The 19,790-nt window shown below is 41.4% G+C and overlaps 1 protein-coding gene across 5 annotated transcripts; it reads right to left on the reverse strand.

The window, feature by feature from the left end:
* Positions 1–13: 13 nt before the first annotated feature.
* chd2 (chromodomain helicase DNA binding protein 2) lies at positions 14–19,548 on the reverse strand. 5 transcript variants are annotated; one of them, XM_071544197.1, is made up of 40 exons: positions 19,093–19,548; positions 18,944–18,993; positions 18,492–18,603; positions 14,821–15,055; positions 14,436–14,522; positions 13,831–13,892; positions 13,203–13,325; positions 12,602–12,790; positions 12,095–12,234; positions 11,756–11,981; positions 11,569–11,669; positions 11,406–11,447; positions 11,023–11,201; positions 10,751–10,875; positions 10,396–10,612; positions 10,209–10,298; positions 9,897–10,087; positions 9,595–9,783; positions 9,297–9,459; positions 8,967–9,119; positions 8,445–8,516; positions 7,897–8,046; positions 7,621–7,769; positions 7,418–7,514; positions 7,233–7,325; positions 6,904–7,074; positions 6,344–6,513; positions 6,177–6,218; positions 5,893–6,032; positions 5,674–5,812; positions 5,427–5,577; positions 4,934–5,056; positions 4,683–4,802; positions 4,358–4,498; positions 3,804–3,917; positions 3,507–3,685; positions 3,310–3,409; positions 3,006–3,198; positions 2,140–2,386; positions 14–2,007 (listed from the first exon to the last, which is right to left on the reverse strand). In XM_071544197.1, exons 3-40 carry the CDS (start codon positions 18,551–18,553, stop codon positions 1,722–1,724), a joined length of 5,451 nt encoding a protein of 1,816 aa, XP_071400298.1. In that variant the 5' UTR covers positions 18,554–18,603; positions 18,944–18,993; positions 19,093–19,548; the 3' UTR covers positions 14–1,721. The 5 variants fall into 5 exon arrangements, with proteins under 5 accessions (XP_071400298.1, XP_071400297.1, XP_071400295.1 ...); XM_071544196.1 differs by having other exon boundaries at positions 18,944–19,548; XM_071544194.1 differs by having other exon boundaries at positions 18,492–19,548.
* Positions 19,549–19,790: the final 242 nt, after the last annotated feature.

The raw sequence follows: 19,790 nt of genomic DNA on the forward strand, positions 1-19,790 counted from the left end.
AATTGAAACCGTCATTATGTAACAAAGTTTATTACATATGTCCAAACATATGTACAGCACATTTCCCATGGAGAGTGGTTTTTGTCACAAATATAAATTATTCAGGCTTGCTTAAAGAACATATGATACAGGAACTGTAGCTTGCTCACGGTGGAAGATGGATGTGTTGGCTGTTCATTGTAACAGATTGGCTGGACAAAACACACAAATTGTCTCATGTTAATGTTTAGATTTCCCCTCTTATCTTTCGGAAATCACAGAACCACATGACAATTAATAGAGCAAGTGGTCCCTTCGGTTTTCATTGAATACTATGATTTAGCTTTTCAGAACAATGTCCTTAAAATGTGACTGTTTAATACTGCATCCTGCCTGTGTCAGACCACAGCACTGTCAGTGAACCCATATACAGTATGATAATACACACAGAAATAAGGCACAAATGGAGAAGCATAACAATCAATACCCAAAAATAAAACATGAGGGCCGGAGCAGAACCAGTCTCGGATTTGGCACCAGTGACCAAAAGTGACCAACAGTAATAAACAATCAAACGTTACCAGCCAACTCCCATATAACCCTTAACCAATCTACCAGAATTAGCACAAGTGTCTCTGTAAATAAAAAATATTGCCAAACCATAGTTACAGAAAGACTTTTTAACAATTATTTTCAGACATAAGTGAATACTTGTACAGGTGGAAAAAGACAATCGGCAACAGTGAAGTAATGAAACTACCATGAAGTACCGATCTTACCATACCATCAAAATATTGAAGGACAAAAATAAAGAACTGTTCTAAGTTATAGTGTTTTGAACCTTTTGCACAAGTTGTAATAAATACTGTTTAGAAAGCTTTCATTTCATCAGGCCTACTAACAGGAAAGTGGTTATGGTGAACAAAGCAAGAGGATTGCCATGATTTATATAGCTATACAACTACAGAAATAATGATTATCTGTACACATGAGAAATATGAATTTGCTAAAACCTTTTCAACAGTCTGTTGAATAGCATTTAGAGGAAAACTTACTGGCATGATTGACATATTCCTCACAAATTTCAAAAGAATTATGCCATTTTTGGTAAAAGTGGGACAAATGCATTCTCTTTACGAAATGATACCCCGATGTACGGTTCAGCTACATGGTCAAGATAAACATTTGAAGGTGCAGATGATCACACATTACACACTTTTGTATTGAAACTCTTCTAATGACATCATTTGCAAGACTTAAAGCAAAACACAAAAAAGAATGTCCATGATCCTTTGGGAATAATCCCATACATTTACCATTCAAAAGGCCAAACCCTTCAGGCACTTTTAGGATTGAGATCAGCCATCAGTTCATGTATCCTACATTTTCCTTAGATAATAGTCCATGGGACTAAGCATCCTTACGCGTTCCACACAGTCTAAACATGGACTGATCAAGTCATTTCATTTAAATAAAGATGCATGTTTTATTTAGTTTTTTCATCATCATGAAGATGATTGGAGGAAACCCACTTCTTCATATAGGGCACATGTCATTCACAGCCACAGTCACTTGGGGGAAGGAGCGTAATAGTTTGGTTTTGCTGGTAAAGAGGGTATAAGTTGATTCCCTTTCCAACTGTAAGCTTATGATTGGCTAGTCCAGACGTGTCCATCAGCAGCATGTGGCTTTGACCCTGGACAAAACACCCAGTTCAGTTTCTTAGCCAGCGCTAGCAGGCCTTATGTTTTCCTGCTGTTCCAGTTTGGGTCTGCCCCGGCTTTCTGCTCTACAGGCCGCTCCGGTGGCGAGCGCGAGTCCTGGGGAGACTTCTGAGCCTGCGGGGAGCGAGGGTCCATCAGGGGAGGAGGCTTGTCAGGGTGGAAGGGCCTGTAGTGCTCTGGGCCAGCTGGGCCTGGCGGCCTGTGCTCCGGCATCCTCCTGAAGTCCTGGAGAGGGCCTTCTCTTCCCTGGTGGTAGTTAGTGGGACGGAATTCATCAGAACGTCTTCTTTTGGGGTCTGGATGCCTGAAATGTACAGAGACCATGTTGTTCGCCAATGTTTTTTTTATAACCAGAGATATGACAATATGATTTCCTCATATTTCAAAAACCGTTACGTTATTCCAAAAGATAGCATCTGGTTTGATTGACGCTCACCTTTCGTAATAAGGTCGATGGCCCCTGTGGTCCCGGTCATTGCCGTACTGCTCATATGGCCTTTTTCGAGGGGAACTGTTGTTGCGGTAACTGCCTGAGCTGCGATAGGAGTCTCCATGGGGACGTCGATCACCGTAGTGATCCTTATAGCGGTGTGCATCATATGGATGATGACGATCTCCTTGCCACGGCTGGTTGCTGTTACCGGGGTAATTGTATTTACGGTCCCTCTGCCAGTCTCCTCTATCTGTGATGAAAAATGCATGACCTCATATTAAATGACCCATGTGCCAATAACAGGAGTGAAACATATCTTATCACAACTCTACCTCCTTTAATAAGTCATTTCAATTACATAGAGATGCAGGTTTTTTTCTCAATTTGTTCATCATCATGAAGATGTCTAGAGGAAACCGTTTTCTTCATCTAGGGCACACAGCATACACCGGTTGTTTGTTCTAGTATAAAGGGTTTATACTGATTCCCTTTCCAACTTTGAGCTTATGGCTGAACAATTAATGAAAACATTTTTTTTTGAGCTACGGGTAATCTTTGGCCCATGAAGTACAATATTTGTGAAAACCTTTCATTATACTCAAACTCAGTAAATCCTGCACACTGACATCTATCTAATCACTTTTCTTTAAACAATTTTAAAGTTCTAAAATAAATCGCAATTGCAATATTCTGTCAAGTAATTGCAATTAGATTATTTGTCAATATTGTATTGTGGCCCTACTTTGAGCTTATGGCTGGTTGCCTTTATCTGGGCAATTGTATATAAGATCTTTTTGCTTATCTGTGATGAAACAAGCACTTTACATGATCTATGTGCCTTAAATACTCAAAAATGTCTATGGGCTTACCATCACTCCCAAAGTGCCGCTTGTTCCCCGGGTTGTATGACTCTCGGTGGTGTCCATGGGAGCCTGGCTGAGAGGGGTGAGACATGGACTTGGAGGATGGCTGTGTGCCAGTGGAGTCTCGACTGGAACCAGAGGGCTCCGGTCTGAAAGGCTTCGCCCTCCCTGCAGGGTCCTCCTTCTTCTTCTGTTCCTTCTGAAAATGTCACAGGATAATTCAAGTGTTGGTAAGTACAATGGATCATGTTCAACTGCTAATTATTCTCCAAAGCCAGAGGGTTTCCAATTTGTAATAGGAGCAACTCGCCTCTTCTTCATGTGATCGCTTCTTCTGCGCCATCTTGTAAAGCTTGTGAAGCTTCCTTGCACCAAACTCTGTAAACTTGGACACGAAAATCCAGAGGTTTCTGCCAAAAAGGAACAAAATAATTATTAGCAGAGCAGAACAGGGCGACATCGTGGTTATTTTCAAGAAGATTACATCAAATCTAATCCTCAGCTTACCGTCGCCATGTTTTGACATGCTCAGGGTCATTGTAGGCTTTAAGGCACTCTGTGATTCGGTCTCCTATCTTCAGTAGGCATGTGCGTGTGTGCTGGAGCTGTTCCTGGACAGACAGGCCCTCGTCAGGCTTATCCAGCTGCTTTAGGGCCTTCTTCACCGGCCGCATGCGCTCCTTACACTGGACACACACACAAATGTCACACACAAACTGCCCGAAGCTTCATCATAGATAAACTTGACAAGCAAACTTAATTTTGATCATATAGTGACTAGCAGGGTCACAGTGGAGAACTCACAATGCTGAAGGTCTCCTGGTCTAGTTCATCATCCTCCTCTCCAATGGGAATAGGATCGGACCCAGCAGTAATGTGGACCGGTCCCTGGGTCTTCTTCCCTTTGCCTCCTTTAGCCTGAGAGCCGAAAAAACACGACATCAACACAACAAACACCCATTAATGCGATTCATACCATTAACAGACAGGAGATAGAAAGACAAAAGGCCACAGCTTTTCAGCCAGTGACCATTTTTTAGCCTCTTGCATATTCATAATACAATGACAGGCTGCATACCAAATGAAAAAGGAAATATTAAGCACTATGGAGATCTGACTCATTCAATAGCATATAAATTATATACTATATATAAATTACGAATTAGAAATAAAATAATTTTTTTTTTTGCAGTGCATGCTATGTGGAAGAGGCGGCTCTGGGCTTCACTAAAAGGTTTTGGTAACCCAGTTTCCCATCCGCCTCTGATAACCTAGTTTTCCATCCACCGCCTACCCCTGTAAATCTGAAACTACTTGAGCAAAGCACAATAAGTTAAGTTCATGATGTGCTGAAATACCTTTTCTTTTTTGGGCTTGGCGCCCTTTTTCTCTTTGTCCCCTTCCTTCTCCTTTTTAGGAGTTCCCTGTTTTTCTTTGTTCTCTTTATTATCCTTTTTCTTTTGTCTCTTCTTGGCCGGGGACTTCTCCGTTCCATCATCCTGTTCAGCCATGACAACAGACAATGTAAGTTACAATAGAAAACAGTAGGTCATACAGTAACAGTGGCAGAAGAACAGATTGTTGTTGTTGTTGTAGCCCGCCCTATTTAAGTGTACTATTTCCGTGCTTATCTAGACCGACCCTACTGTAAAAACTGGTGGGAGACACAGCAGGTCGACTGACCTTGACCTCGCCCTCCTCTGACGGGTTGTCTGACAGGCGAGGGGAGGAGATGTCGTTGCCCTGCTCGTCCTTGAGAATCTTGTCCTTTTTCACCCGAGGCTTCCTCTTCTTCACTTTGACCTGCGGAGGGAGAGAGACAGGTTGAGCTATGTGGGGGGTTTTGCTTTGCGCAGATTGCATGCACATAATATTCCATAGTCATGTGATGATAACAGCATGAATCAGTTGCTGAGTTATCAATAATAGCTTACCTCCTCCCCCGTTTTGGACACGTCCTTGCTTTCTTGTTCCTTCTTCAGCAGCTTGAGAAGATAGTCCGCTCTGGCCTGCAGCTGCTTGGCCTGAGGCTTCTTGCTTGGGTCGTCTGGGAGAATCTGCACATACAGATTTGAATGTTAGTAAGTTTGCTTCATTGGAGCACTAGATCCAACCCAAGCAAGAGGATTGCAATGATTTATATAGCTATACAATTACAGAAATAATGATTATCTGTACACATGAGAAATATGAATTTGCTAAAACATTTGTAATCTTCTGTTGAACAGTATTTAGAGGAGAAGCTATTGCCTTGATTGGCATATTCCTCACAATTTTCAAAAGAATTATGCCATCCCACTTTGGTAAAAGTGGGACAATTGCATTGTCTTTATGAAATGATACCCTGCGGTACGGTTCAGCTTACACACTTTTGTAGTTCTAATGACATCATTTGCAAGACAAGTTTCAGAGACGTTGGATATTTGCCTTATCTGCCAGCTTCAGGTCGGGATCAGTCTTGATCAGATCCCAGTTGCCGTAGCCGTGCTCGTAGATGCCGAGCAAGAGCTGAATGTCGTCCTGCAGATCCCAGTCCACATCGAAGTGGGCTATCTTGACCCTGCATGTCAGCTGGAACCTATGGATAACAAGGCATTGTCAAATTTAATCTGTAACAGGGACGTCTTTATATTATGAAGCCCATACTCTGCTCATATTTGCAGTGGTAGCTTACTTGTTTCTCTCAGCAGGATTGGCGGGCACGACTTTGTGTAAAGGCTCAAACTCTTCCTCGTGCTGGATGATGGACTTGGCGTTGACCTGCACTCCTGAGATCTTGATATTAATCCCTCGGCGTTTCCCAGGACCTTTGGCTGAAATAACAACATGCATCATTTGGGGCCTAGAAAAATACTGTATTTCTGCAGTGCGCCAACAAGTAAAACCAGCATACCTTCAGCGGGGTTCTCCTTAAGGTGCTCCTCATGCTCCTGCACTGCAGTCACACAACTAGAGTGAATCAATTCACCCAGTCTCTTGAGGTCTGCTATAGATTTGTCCACCAGCTCAGAGTCTCTGGCAATGGCCTCTAGCCTGGCAACAGAAGAGAGCATTTTATCTGCATGGTTTGTCAAAATTGTTTAAAAAAAAAAAAACACACAAAAGAAATAGTAGAAACAAAGCTTATTAGCTTTGCAATCGATTCATCTATCTGATGTCATTTTACATTACACTTACCTTTCAAGTGGCAATCCAAATTTCTTATATGCCTTAATGAACCTGTTAATGAGATAGTTATGATCAAATTATTAAATCAAGTTTATAAAGGAAAACTATTCTGGTTTAAAGAAATGCAAATGAGTTTCATTGTGACATTAACATCATAAATTTGACTACATCCTTACCGGCGGATCTCTGCGTCAGTGAAACCCTCCACGTTGTTTTTGCGGGCTCTGGGTCTGCCTCTCCTCTTTGGCTTCTTGTCGTCGTCGCTATCGTCCGTCTCGCTCTCAGAGCCCGAGGAGCGCTGCTTCAGCTTGGAGCCCACATCACTATCACTGTCATTGGCCTGAGCCTGAAAGCAAAGCAAACCCTCAGACACAGGAAGCAGAGCTGCACTTTAAAATGCATACGTTCTTCTACTATTCAGCTTCTGAATCAGGATATTTTGATGGCTTAAAGTGTGTTTTTTCTACAACTCAATAGAACAATGTTTTGTTACGGAATTACAGACATTCCCTTTTGAGGCTATACCTTTGTATGCATGAATTTAGATTAGTTAACCCAGCAAAATAATTGTTCCTGCATCACAGGAGATTTAACAGTCCATTGTAACTTATTTACTGAAATGTGTACACATCAGTGAATGAGGGGCTTGAGAGAAACATTCTCTCTACAGCTAACAGCGCTGGAAAATGGGCAAAGAGAACCTACTCCAAATAAGCCCGTCAGGTTTTTCCCTCACCCTCTTGTTAGAGCTCCTGCTTCTGGGCAGCATGAAGATGTCCTCCATCTCCCTCTGCTTCTCCTCCTCCTCCAGTTTGCGCCGCTGGTCCTCGGGGATGATATTGTCCCAATCCCTATGCTTTTCGTCAAGCTCTGGAACACTCTCTTCCATGCTGGAGAAATTGGCCACCTGTAGTAACACACACACACAAGATAAAGTGAGGTTAGAAGAGAGGTGGTTTAAAGAAAAAGATGTCGGATAGTGGAGTCAGGATCAGGGGCTGAAAGCAGGTGTTAAGATATTGAAGCATTATGCAACAATGCAAAGCACTAACAACTTGCAGGTACCTTAAACTGAGAGAGAAGCTCATCTGTAGCACTCGATCCCGGGTCACTTTCTCTTGTTTCGGCCAACCTGAGGATCTCCTCAATATCCATCTCCTGCAAAAGGCAATAAATTCTAGTTTACTTCTGCATTACGTGAGGCAAAAATTTTGAATGCACACAAGATTGTCTGCTCAGTGTTGTGGTACCTGTGGTTCAGACTCCTCTCCCTCTGCCTCTTTGAAAAGCTCCTCTGCACCAAACTTGAGGATGGCAGTCAGTTCTTCTTTGTTGAAAGGATTTGAACTGTGAACATAAGCAGCAATGTTAAATGCATGGAGAGCTTCAAAATCTCAGTGTTCCATCAAAACCGTTGAGCAAAAAATCAATGATCGAATGATCAAATTCTCACTTTGAGTTTCCTGAGTTGCTGTCCAGTACAGTTCGACCAGTGGTATCCATTCTCTGAATGACAAGATGGTCCAAAACCATCTTCTTCTTGGCCCTCTCAATGATGTCCTCCTCCACCGTTCCTTTTGTGACCAGTCGATAGATATTCACCTGCAAAGTAAAGCGTGGAGATTCGTTTTTCTTATTTACTGTACTATGATTTACAGTTACAGACTGAAATTGTTCCTATTCTGCACCATATCTACAGTCAAAGTTATTGATCTGAACCATGGGTTACCTGTTTCTTCTGGCCAATCCTGTGAGCCCTGGCTTGTGCCTGCAGGTCGTTTTGAGGGTTCCAGTCTGAGTCAAAGATGACCACAGTGTCTGCTGAGGCCAAGTTTATCCCCAACCCTCCTGCTCTGGTGGATAACAGGAAGCAGAAGTCCTAGAAAACAGATGAATCTATTAACGTAACACAGACCTCATCCAACTCATGTGAACAGTAGGAAATATGCTTGGTGTGTAGAAAATAAGAAAACAATAGGCAATAGTAATCATAAATTATATTAATATTCACTTAAGACTAATAATAATAATAATTATTAATCCAGTAATCTAGTAAATGCTCATGCCATTAAAGGATTACTATCATGAAAGCACATATAACTAATAGCATATAAAACAAACCTTATAATTCAAACAAATCAGTATATCATTATATTTACTGTAGCTCAGATAAAAATTCAGTGCCAAACCCTCAAAAATTTTAATTTTGAATCGACTTCAGAAATACAGTCTATTTGCTTATATCAATTAGTACCGTTAAGACTTCAGTATACATACCTCTGAGCCCTCTGCATTAAAGTGGTCAAGTGCTTGCTTTCGAATTTCTCCCTTTATGGAACCGTCCAACCGCTGAAGAGGAGAGAGGCAGAAAGAGATATTAAACCTTTGAACATTTCCTGGGCTTCCATCTCTAACCTTGGCATCGCTCAGCTATACATGCCATCATGCCATTCTGTCTGAACGTCTATATTCTCAGAGACGGCATTACAGTCAGCAAACACACACCGAGTGCAGTGACTTGCAGGAGCCCTGTTAGTCCTCATCACAAAATAACTTGCCGATATAAATAACCAGATGAACTATCAGTCTGGTGGAGTATTTGTGCTGCAACACTGACACCTGATCCTGCCATCATCTGAGTCAACTCCCCTTCCAGCACACCTCTCCACCACTCCAAAAGCCCCTTCATTGTAAACAACACAGTCTTAAAAACTGTTTGCTTCTATTAAGCTGTCTGTGAGCTGACAGCCTACAGAGCAGTGATTTCCAAATGCAGCTTAGAAAATGAGAAAATCTCACCTGGAATGGGTAGCGCTTCTTGGCTAGGTATTCAGCCAGAATGTCCAACATCCTGACCATCTGGGAGAAGATAAGGACTCTGTTGCCCCTCTCTCTGAGTCTGGTCAGCAGCTTGTCCAGCAGCACCAGCTTCCCACTGCCCCGCACGAGACTCTGTGGGACGCAAAGTCAGGATGTCAACACTGGAATTCAGGACAAAATAAATAGCGCTGAGCTCTCTACTGGGACTATGTTTTGTTCTTTGTAAAGTCACAACTAGTTTCTGCCGCAGTGCAAAGTTTTACCCTAAGGTGATGCTCTGAGCTAAAGAGGGTTCACACGGAGACGTACCTGCAGGTGCTCCTGTTGTGTTGTAGTGTCTCCGTCCTCTGGCTGTTTAATGAGGAAACCGTGGTTGCAGCACTTCTTCAGCTCCATAACGATGTTCAGGAAGCCGGAGGAGCTGCCTCGGGTGCCTTTGGAGAGAGCTTTGTAGTTCCTTGTTAAAATCCACCTGGCAGTATTCAGTAACAAATTAAGTCAATGGAGAGGGGAGATGCAGCTTTAGGAAACAGGCACACTGTCGCTCAAATGGTTTATGTGAAGGACAGATGTGATAAAGAGGCTCCAAGAGACAATAAATTCATACTTGTAGAATTGTTTCTGCTGGGCGGACATGTCTACACGGAGGATCTGTTCCACCTTGGCGGGCAGAGATTTTTCCACATCTTTCTTAACGCGTCGGAGGAGGAAGGGCTCAAGGACTTTGTGAAGGCTCTGATATCCATTTTCTCTGCCTTTCCCGTGCTCATCCTCAAAATCCTCCCAAGAGTCAAACCTGCAATGTGCAAGAGAGGCAACATTAATAGTCAGTGACAAAAAATGCCACGTTCATTAGCAATTTAAATCCCCCATCCCCTCCCCATTTCATTTTCATAAACAAGGACGTACTTGTCGGGCATTAGGAAATGCAAGAGTGACCAAAGCTCTTTGAGGGAGTTCTGCAGCGGGGTGCCGGTGATGAGGAGCCTGTGGTTGGACCTGAAGTCAATTAATGTCTTATACAGCAGGGAGTCGTCATTCTTCAGTCTGTGAGCTTCGTCCACACCCAGGAACGCCCAGTTGATGTTCCCAAGAACCCCCTGGAGTTAAATTGTGATAGTTAAATCATGGTAAATTGTTTATTCATTGGTGTAACCACATATGTAACCAGAATAAAAACATAAAATCATCAAGAAAACATTGATTAATTATTACACATACCTTGTCTTTCAGTAGAATTTCATAAGTGGTTAATAGTGCGTTGAAACGGATTCGTTTCGTTTGATGGTTCACCCACTCATAGTCGCGGATCTGTTCAAAACATAAGCAGAGCATTAGCTTATCTAACAGACTCTAGAGACACCAATGGACTGTAAGACAAAAACACCTCTAATGTAATCCACTGTACCGTTTTCCTGCTCATGACGTCACCGAGATAGACCACCACATTCGTGTCGGGGGCCCAGGTGTCGAACTCCCTCTGCCAGGAGGTGAGGGTGGACAGCGGCACCACCAGCAGGAACGGCCCGTACAGCTGGTGCTGGTGGAACAGGTAGGACAGGAAGGAGATGGTCTGGATGGTCTTGCCCAGACCCATCTCATCAGCAAGAATGACACTATTGCACCTAAGGACGAAGAAAAGGGCAAAAACATGGTTTGACCTTTCTTATACCTTTCCAAATATTCTTTTACAAATGTGGCGCTCAAAACCAAGCGGATACCACTGGTGGGAAAATCAATTACTTCTTTCTGTTTATTTGTACCTGCACCAGGAGTGGGCCAGCCAATTCAGTCCATCCAACTGGTAATCTCTCAGCTGCAGGTTCTCATCTCCGATATAAGACGGTTGTTTCTTTAGAGCAACAAATCTTGGCCTTTGCTTCAACACCTGAGATCACAGTTGGAAACCCATGCTTTATTATGAGCATAAAAAACGAACCATTCCAGCTTTGGTTTTCAGTAATTACATTTCAAAAGCCAAGGACAAAGATAAGAACTGAAGATGCAACCATTTGAAGACTGACTTAAGCCTTACTTTGCAGTCTTTAGAGGGAACCGTTTTGTTGGAGTTTCGGTTGGTGAAGCTGTCTATACAGTGCTGAAACTTCTTTCTGACCAAGGCTCCGTCCTCCCAGCTGCACTCTGCATAGGGCAAGCCCATCCACTTGCATAAGTACTCTGGCTCATTGGAAGACGCGGTCTTGTGACTATGAGCTGTAAATATTTAAAAAAGAAAAATTAATTACAAACAAATTGTGACAAAACGTGAAAGCGTTTAACGCGAGACAGAAATGTACAGCACAGACATCTTTTTTTATCCATTGCTGTGAAAATGGGGAGAGAGTTTGACGACAATAATCAGCCAACAGTTAAGCAGCATTGTGATGATGCTGGAAATTATTTAGAAAAGGGACTTACAGGGAAAGTCGGAGGGCCCTTGCGTCTTTCCTGTTTTTGTTGCTGTAAATAAGAAAATTAAATTTATGATAATTAAAATGAAACATGCATTAGTAACGCCAAACTTTGTTTTTCTGCAGTGCTATGAGTTGAAAAAAAATAAAAGCAGTTGATCAGTTCTTACCGATGATTCTCTCTACAATCTGGAACTGCTTGTTCAAGTCAGAAGTGAGCTCCTGCTGGCAGTTATGATATTCGATGTCCTCGGGGGAAGCCTTTCTCAACCTGGGAAGACAGAAGGTAAACAGTGTAAATTCTGGAAAAGCTTACACGTTCGTGAATATATGCTCATGTGAGGCAAAGATTTTCACCATGAATTGAGCTCGTCGTTCTTCTTTTTGAAATTGTCCAGTTTCTTGAGTCCCTTGACCTTCTGCAGTGTCAGGGAGTCCATGCTCTCCCATGTATTGTGGATGTAGGACCAGCCCTTCCACTTGATCAGATACTGAACCTCCCCTTCATCGTTCTCCACGTCGAACCCTTCACACGGGTCTCCATTTTCCTCCACGGCATACAGAGTAGTAGAAGCCCCAGTAACTAGAATTAAAAAAAAAAATGTGTTACCATTTCAAAATAACAGTGTAAATGTATCTTTGATGAGACGCAGTGTGGGTTAAATACTCGGAAGATGTCAAGTGAAAATGCATCACCTCCTTTTTTGGCTGTCCTGACGTCCATAACCTTCTCTATGGTCTCGCTGTCATCATCCTGCTGCTCCTCGCCTACTTCACCCACCATTTCAATCAGATCATCAGAGTCTGTCTCAAAGTCATGTTGGTCCTCTTTGTAACTGTAACACAACAGAAAGACAAGGGTTGTATAAATATCAAATGATATGTACACACAGTTTTGTTTTGTTTACATTTTACCATTTTCCTATTTTCTTATCCAAAGCAACTTAAAATAAGTGCACCAGTACAGTAAGCTTAAATTCCTAATTCACTGTTCTAACATTACAAGCAGCCTGTAGTAAGGAGTGCAAAGTTCAAAATCACAGCACCTGAACAATTAACAAGTATCCCTCTGTCTCTACATGATGAGTACAGGGGTAGAAATAGTCACATTTCTCTAATCACTGCAAAAGGAAAGTCAAAGTCTCTGGAAACTATGAATCAAAACTTATTGAGGATAAACATCTTTAGGTACCAGAAACGTACCTTTTGACTTTTGTTGCACCCCTCCTGCGTGTCTGTCTCTTTGGAGTGTCTTCCTCATCGTCATCATCATCATCATCATCGTCGTCGTCATCGTCTTCATCGTCCTCGTCGGCAGATGACTCCTGCTTCCTAGATTTCCTTCCCTTTTGCGACTGCTGCTTTTTGACGGCCGCTGATTTGGTCTGAGGTCTGTAAAAAAAAAAAACCCATCAAGTTAAGCACAGAGACACGCGAACCACTTAGAGATAATGAACCAAACGACTCAGCTGGTTCATTATCACACTAGTTTTGCTTTCCGGCTGTGCAGAGGCTGATCATCAAACCTAATTGCCTGACTGCAGCTGATGGCCTTGAGACAGCACAAAGCAGAAGTGAAGCCAATTTTACAATCTGAAACATTTGTACAAGGTAACTGGACAGAACATCTAAAATTTCAGATGCCAGATTGTCAGATTGAATTCTCAGCATTACAACAGTAACTAAATATTTCAACCCAAAAGGAAGGCAAAATTGTCATCAAGCAACTGATCACACATTATGGGATGGATCTGGGTCGACCAGTGGGTAGCTGTCTGATGGCCAGGCTTCGCTACACTCTTACCTTCTAGCGGGAAGTCGTCTGGATCTAACTTTTTTCTCTTCCTGCTCACTGTCTGCACTGCTGGAATCCTCCTCATCCTCCTCCTCCTCTTCATCATTTGAGTCATCATCTTTCCAGGTATTTCTTACAACAAAGAAATACCACAAGTTCACCCTCAAGGCCCATCACTGCTAGAACCGGTTTTAATTTATGTAATATTGGCCACAGGGTTGGTCAACCCGATTTGATCAGAGATAAGCCGCTGATCGGACCAATCAAATTCGCTGTAGATGTAGGATGTCACCTGACTGTCTGGCTACAGCTCAGAAATAAGCTCATTTTTTTAGACCATTTGGAGCAAACAGATACCCATTTACAAATAAGCATAAAATGACGGGAATCACAATATGAACACATTTACACCGAACAATTCAGGCAACAGAATGACATACAAACAAGACATGAATCATGCAAAACTGCTGTATGGTTCAAGAGCGTTCCACTACAAAAATGAATTTTCTTGCTAACAAAAGAGTCCACTGTAAGTGTCACAACATAATTCAAAAAATACTTAAATGAACGTGGTGTGCAATACTGACAACATCAAAAATACATTGATCACAAAGATGTTCACAACATCTATACTTACTCTTTTTTCTTCGCCCGCGTTCCTTTCCTCTTAGGACTTTCACCCTCAGAGTCACTGCTGCCCTGCAGATATGAAGATTGCAGCATAAAACAGATTTTAACAAGATATTAATTGCCCTATCACAGTGATTCTCAACCTTTTTCATATCAAGGACCCCTAATTTAGTCCACATTAGGGCCACAAACCCCCATTTGATGAGACTTTGTCTCTCAGACCAAAATCCCATGACCATCTGTATTGTAGGTAGAGATAACACTGAAACTGTGATCAAAATACTCATTCTTCTACATTCTCTAATTGTGTTAACTTATTGTAAATGAAATAATGGTGAAGTTTAACAATTCATTAAATTTGCTGGGGACCCCCTGGAACCCCATCAAGGATGCCTGGTGGTCCCTGGACCCCACGTTGAGCACCACTGCCGAATCAAACTAAAGCAATTCCAGCACTTCCACATAATAGCCACTAGATGGTGCACGTGATTCTTTTAGCAAGCTGATGGGTTAGAGCGGGAGCATCAGGTAGAAAATGACTGCTGTACAATACAATTATTTGTCTGTGTTGGTTTACTGCATTTCTTTTGAGTTTCATTTACATCTCCTTACCCCAGCTCCAATGTTTAAGCGGGCCGGCTCTTGTCTGCTGCGATTCGACCTCCTGACCCCGTACACATCTGGATGTTCTTCCCACATCTGTAATCACAAAGCAATGACTCATCATCCACTGTCTCCCTGTGTTACATCTCTATCTAAATAGTATAGCATAGCTAAGAAGACAGTATGGATCAACTGTAACTGTTGCATAACTGAGGATGTGACTACAGGTGTCCTAGTAGGTCTAACCTTCATAATCAGATTAAGAGTCTGTTAACAAAAAGAAAGTAGTAAGCTGAACCTTAATTATTAGAGGACAGGGAACTTGAGTCTGCATTACAAACATTAAGCCACCACGGACAAGCTGGACGCCTCTCTAACGCTCGGTGACTTTTACCTTCTTCACATCTGCCAGACTCTCCTTCTTTCTTGCTGGCTTGTCTTTGACTTCTGCCGAAGCTTGCTGTGATTTGGATTCTGTGGATTCACTGCCGGACTCCGAGTGGCTCTCTGACTCGGAGGAGCTGTTGGACTCCGAATTGTGGGATCTCCTCCTCTCGCTGCCATGCTCGCTCTCCGACTGACTTCCGGACTCTGACCCAGAGCGGTTGGATTCCTCTGAAGCCGAATTGCTAAAAGGAACAAGGACATGTTCATTCTTTTGGTTTTGCAGCGTTGGGTTTCTGCTTGGTCGTAACACTAAAATTCGTAACACCCAACCACATGGCAAGAAAATGAGTTCAGGTGATGGTGGGGGTTTTCTTATTCAAATTAAATGTGTATACAGGAAACTGCAAGACCAAGAAGACACGAATGAGTAGCTTGTCCTCAGCTGACAGGAAAGAGAAACCTCATTACATCACGCAGCAGCTTAACAGTCTTATAATGAGCTCATTCTCTGCGAGGGAAACCAATCCTCTTACACTCGTTTCAAAAAATCCATCATGAGTTCACAGACCTGCTTTCAGCTACAGCTACGACTAGGTAAAAGCCGGGCACATTACTTTTAAAACAAGGTATTAAGCTTGGGCATCGCTTCTCAGAGTGGTTAAATAAATGCATCATCAATGTCAAAATCTTGTGCAAAAGTTTTGTCCTTCCTTTGTGATAATCCCCAAGCGACTCAAGACAGAAGAGAAATTATTTTACGAGAAAGAATTACTGAAAAAGACAAAATAGCAAAATATTTCCATAAGCTTAATGCTATGAATTTGTTCCCTGGATGAATAAATCCAGGGAAAACAACATCACTACTATTACTACTACTGTCATTACAATAATATTACTTATCAGACTTGACACTTTCTCCTTTTTCTTTTTGTGGAGCACGAAGGGACGAATCAAGATATGGAAAAAAAAGAGTCTAGCGCACAAGGAGTTATTTATTCAAAACAGATCTTACATAACGCAGCGTCAAATTACACAGGGGGCTTCAAATCTGGTGACCCGTCTCGTCTGGCTGTCAGTACCTCCAGCGGACACATGGGGGCGCTACACACCCTCAAAATAGATCTGCAGAAACACAACTGCAAAAACACTGCCTTACATGGATTGTATGTTGGAAGACACACAACCCATAAAACGAGATAAAACTGGCATATAGGCTCGGTTACTGTTGTTTTCTTTCTTCATTTTTTATACCTAACGAGATTCACGTTTTAAAATGTGAAACGATTTGTTTTAACCTCGCTAAATAAAGAGGAGTAACAAATAAACGTCCGTATTCCGCGATTGATTCTACTAAAGGAATCATACTGAAAAATAACATTAATCAATTTGTGTCAACTGTTTCCTAAGCTATATTATTTTTCTAAAACCGTATTTGATGTCTCGTTCAATAAACCACATCACAAAATCCGTTCCTAGACAGAGCAAACCCGGAAATAGATGCCCCCTTCCGCTTTAAGAGAGGTCAAACATGGGCGGGACATCAGCCTCATCTCAAATTACTATAGGCTGACGCGTTGCTAGGTAGAAGTCTAGCCTATCGCAGCTGAGCGTGCGAGCCTCCGAACGTCGAAACACTTCCTGTTCCTCCTCCATGTAGTTCTGAGCTGAGTTTTAATACAGAAAAGTCAGCAAGCAGGGCACAAAGCAAGGGCCATTTTGTGACTTGAGAGGACAAGTGTAATGTACTTTAGTGAAAGGAGAATGTTACCACAAATTCAACAGACTTTCTGTTGTTCACCTGCTTAGTGCATGACAACTCTAGCCATCCATCAGTATGAAAAGTTATCATCAGTGGAAGAGGGCATATTTCACTCAGAAGTAAAATACTAAAATGGCTGCCAGGAGATAAACCCAAAAAACTACAACTGTGGAAAGTGTGACCTTCTACAGTATATTGTCACTAAAAGTCAGTGTGGGCATTAGCTGATATTTGCACACAACCCATCTGTCTTTATCTAGAAACACAACAATAGTCTATTGAGGTCAGACTGCACTATATTGTGCTCAAGTTGTGTCACAGTAGGACTAGCACAGCAAGGCAGCAGTTACAGTACTAACACCTTAGACTAGGCCATGGCCTTGAATGTAGAAAACACACATCATCTATTCTTATGACACTGCATAGCTGCTTGTGTGGTTTGTGCATTTTGCAGGCCACAAACCTGTCTGACTTCCCTTATACCATGCAAATGATCTGATATAATTTTTAAAAACAGCTTTATTGATGAAAATGAAAAGACAATGTTTTCATCTGCTTTTGATTTGTGAATCAATCAGTGAATTATATACACAAGACCGGACTCCCACACCTGAGGACAAGGGACACACACTTGCAAATATTTACTATCTTCATACTTTGAGGAGAAAAAAAAAGAAGCTACATTTCTACATTTTGTAAAAATGTAGGCTAACTCATTAACCAATCAAGCCTCTTTGCCAGGGTCCTGTCAATGTATTCTACATAATGATAATACAAACAGCCAGATTTAAATAAAAAGGGACATCACATTTGTCAAAAACATAAACAAACTTCAGACATGCTTAAACACACACACACACACACCTATCAATCTCCATATGGCTAAGATGAATAATTGCACATGAAAAATGCAAAAGGTTATTTTTTTACACCTAGGATGATATGTCAACAGGACAATAATCTTACTGCATAATAATGGGGGTCAGCAATGGACAAATATCTTCCTTGATTAGTAAAAGCAATCATTTCACCCATTATCTTCAGAGGAGATGGTTATTCAAGGCCTCCTGATACAGTAAAACTCAAACATAACTTTCCATTAAAAACAAATGAAAAAGCTGGAGATTAAAATATGTGTGGGACAAACATTTGAAAACTGTCAAAATGTGGTATTGCACTATAAACAGTAGGTTTTATTGAAGACAACATCCACACATTTCCCCAGCCATCTAAAACAAAAATGATTGAAAAACAAAATGATTTAAAAGTCATTACTATGTGAGGAATTAAGGCATTAAGGCATGAGCAGAGACAATCTAGATATTAAGCATAAAACAATTTAGGTTTCCTAAAACTGCATTACTTGGTAAAAAACTTTCAGTGAAGATTCAGACAAAAACAGAAAATTGTAGCCATATGGAGATTGATTTCAAGGCATACAACAAACTACTCAAACCATATTTGTTACATAACCCAACACAAGGGACAGATGTATTTCTGACCCTAAACAACTCTAAACTAATACATTGTTTGAGAGAAAAAAAAAAACAACGTTAATAAAATGGTGCAATGCAGTACCAACTAGTAAGACAAGGTCATTTTACATTAAAGCCATAGGACATCAAACATGTGTGAGCAATCATTTGTAACATAACACAGGGCAAAAGAGCTTTACTGTGGTCTTATACATACAACCTATGGGCAGTGATCTCTTACATAGGCCTGTAACCTCAGTATTGAGTATAAGAAATGGTAGGAAAATCAGGGTGTGGCTATTAAACAATAGCAAGGTCATTCATATGACACTCGTACACATAATGAAAACCATAACGCAAATGTATGCACAGGTGACCAACCATGCTTGACAAGGTAAACAATCGAACCAGATGTCAAAAAGGTAAAAAGTATAGGGATCATACCTTGATGCATTGCTTTGAGTCGAACCTTCATCCTCTTGCTTTTTATTTTTATTCTTCATCATCGTTGTATCCTGAAAATCTTTGATAGGATGATGTTTTGTCCTGGTATTTACTGTCAAAAAGTTAGAGGAAACATGAACTATCATAGAAGTCCCATAAGATTGTTTTTGCTCAGGTGGCAGTTTAAACCCAGACGTTGCGACACGAGGACAGAAAAATACATTAAACCGAACGATTTAACAATCATTATTTACATCGCTAATTAAAAATATGGCTAAACAAATGACAGGTGCTGTTACATTGAGTTGAATATCGAGCGTATATGTTTCAATATTATCCACGGATCAAGCCGCATGCATTAATTCTAACTGCGTCATCAGATAAAGGATTAGAAAAATGTGGTTAAAGGGTGAGAAAATAAGTTATTTATGCACAATACAATGTAAACATACCAATTCCATGTGAAGAAAGGTGGTATAATGAAGTATTAGGTTCACGTTCGCTATATCAGAGGGGTTAAATATTTATCCTATTAGAATACAAGTAATCACTAGTAAAAAGAATAACTTAATGTTAAATTACGAAAACAAAAACTTTGTACAATAATGTACTAGGCCTTTTCAATCTTCATCCACTGCAAGACTTAGGGCGACAGACGCGAGCAGCACTCTAAAAATGGAGGCGCGCCATGGCTGCCAGAGCCCAGTATGGAAAACAACGACGAGCATTCGACCAGCAGAGACGGCTCCAACGGCTCGAAAAAACAACAAAAAACGGCACAAAACGTCGTAATTCCCGTTAAAATACTAATCGTTCGATCGCAACGGCAAACTTTGGGTCAGAACGAACGACCCTCGGTTGAAAAGAGGCAAGAGAAAAGAGTCTGACGAAAGCCCATAGCACCCTTCCCAAGGCTCATCCGCCATCTAGAGCTCCTTCCTAGCTCTGAAAGCTTTGCCTTTGATTGACGTTATTTCCATTTACCCCACACTCAGGTGATGCTAAAGTCCCACCCCTTTTATTTTGTTTAAAACTGCTATTATATAGATCTACATATATTTTCAGCACCAGGGTCAAGCCTGAAAATGAAACCTTTCTCCCCTCTTTATGTAGGTTAGAATACTGAGAGGTTGGAAAGTATATTAAATATAATTTTTTGCATCTTTTGCATCACTTCCTGTTTAGACAGGAAATAGGACACCAGGAGCCATTTTATAGAGCCTTTGGAGACCATTTCAGTGCAGACCAAAAGCTTTTTAACTGTTTGTGGTGTAGCCTACCAAAATGAGTGCAATCTTC

The sequence above is a fragment of the Centroberyx affinis genome, unplaced genomic scaffold (genome assembly GCF_046629955.1).
Source record: "Centroberyx affinis isolate AG114_WGS23_722 - 3 ecotype Tasmania unplaced genomic scaffold, CSIRO-AGI_Caff_v1 ptg004486l_1, whole genome shotgun sequence".
Lineage (NCBI taxonomy): Eukaryota > Metazoa > Chordata > Actinopteri > Beryciformes > Berycidae > Centroberyx > Centroberyx affinis.